Source organism: Octodon degus, unplaced genomic scaffold (genome assembly GCF_000260255.1).
Source record: "Octodon degus isolate 3935 unplaced genomic scaffold, OctDeg1.0 scaffold00001, whole genome shotgun sequence".
NCBI lineage: Eukaryota > Metazoa > Chordata > Mammalia > Rodentia > Octodontidae > Octodon > Octodon degus.
Window position 1 is genome coordinate 11108366 of NW_004524577.1, and position 1202 is coordinate 11109567.

Genomic DNA, 1202 nt, shown 5'->3' on the forward strand with positions numbered 1-1202 from the left:
GGCCTTCAGCAGCCTCTCCTACACCGGCGGGCCTGCCTCCCGCATCAGCTCTTCCAGCACCTGCCAAATGGGCAGCAGCAGCAACTTCCAGGGCGGCCTGGGGCTGGGTGGCTATGGCGGGGCTGGTGGTGTGGGAAGCATCACCGCCACCCTGGTGAAACCCCTGAACCTGGAGGTGGACCCCAACATCCAGGCCGTGGGTATTCGGATAAGGAGCAGGTCAAGAACCTCAACAACAAGTTCACCTCCTTCATCAACAAGGTTCAGCTTTTGGAGCAGCAGAATAAGATGCTGGAGACCAAGTGGAGCCTCCTGCAGAAGCAGCAGATGTCCCCCGGTAACGTGGACAGCATGTTCGAAAGCTACATCAATGACCCCTGGCAGCAGCTGGACACACTGGCTCAGGAGAAACTGAAGCTGGAGGCGGAGCTTGGCAACATGCAGGGGCTGATGAAAGACTTCAAGAATAAATACGAAGATGAGATCAACAAGCGTACAGAGACGGAGAATGAATTTGTCCTCATCAAGAAGGATGTGGACGAAGCTTGCATGAACAAGGTGGAGCCCGAGTCACGCCTGGAAGGGCTGACTTCCTGTCCCAGCCCGCGCCTCTCCTGAGGCTGCCCCAGAGCCGGTGGGGAGACAGGTGTGCAAGGGAGTGTTGGGAGCAAGAGACCCACCTGAGGCTCAGCTTAGCCCTGAGCCCACCCTTGGGGGGACATTATTGCCTGGGGTACCCCTTCTTGCCCATGCCTTCCACCAAAAACCAATTAAATTGTCTTTTCCAAAATAAAGCCTGGTTGGGCCAGCCAGATAGTTCAGCAGATTAAAGCACCTGCTTGCAGGCCCAGGGGCTGGGGGTTTGATCCCCTGGCCTGCTATGCTGGCACCGCCCCTAGGGCGCCCTGAGACAGCAGTTGAGATTGGGCGTGGTGGCACGAGCCTGTAAGAGGCTGTAAACAGGCGGCTCACTATGAATCGGATCTGGTAGTGAGACCCTGAACACCCTGTAGACCCTTCCCTAAAAAACAAAAATATAAATAAATAAATAAAGCCTGGTTTTGCCATCTGAAAAACAAACAAACAAACTATAGCAAAGAATCAAGGAAGGAAGAAACATGGGTGAATAGAAAAGGAATCTCACTCAGAGCTACTTATAGAAATTCAACTAAAAACATAGATAATTGGAAGAAAGGGAGGGA

At 53.2% G+C, this 1202-nt stretch overlaps 1 protein-coding gene across 1 annotated transcript in view; it reads left to right on the forward strand.

Moving 5' to 3' along the window:
• The window catches only part of LOC101583025 (DEP domain-containing protein 1A-like), a gene marked incomplete at its 3' end in the record, with an annotated part of 23525 nt that overhangs the window by 16927 nt on the left and 5396 nt on the right, over positions 1-1202 (forward strand). The window contains exon 3 of the mRNA XM_023711085.1: positions 10-558. Coding sequence (XP_023566853.1) covers positions 10-558 — 549 coding nt within the window. The remainder of the gene's footprint in view (positions 1-9; positions 559-1202) is intronic.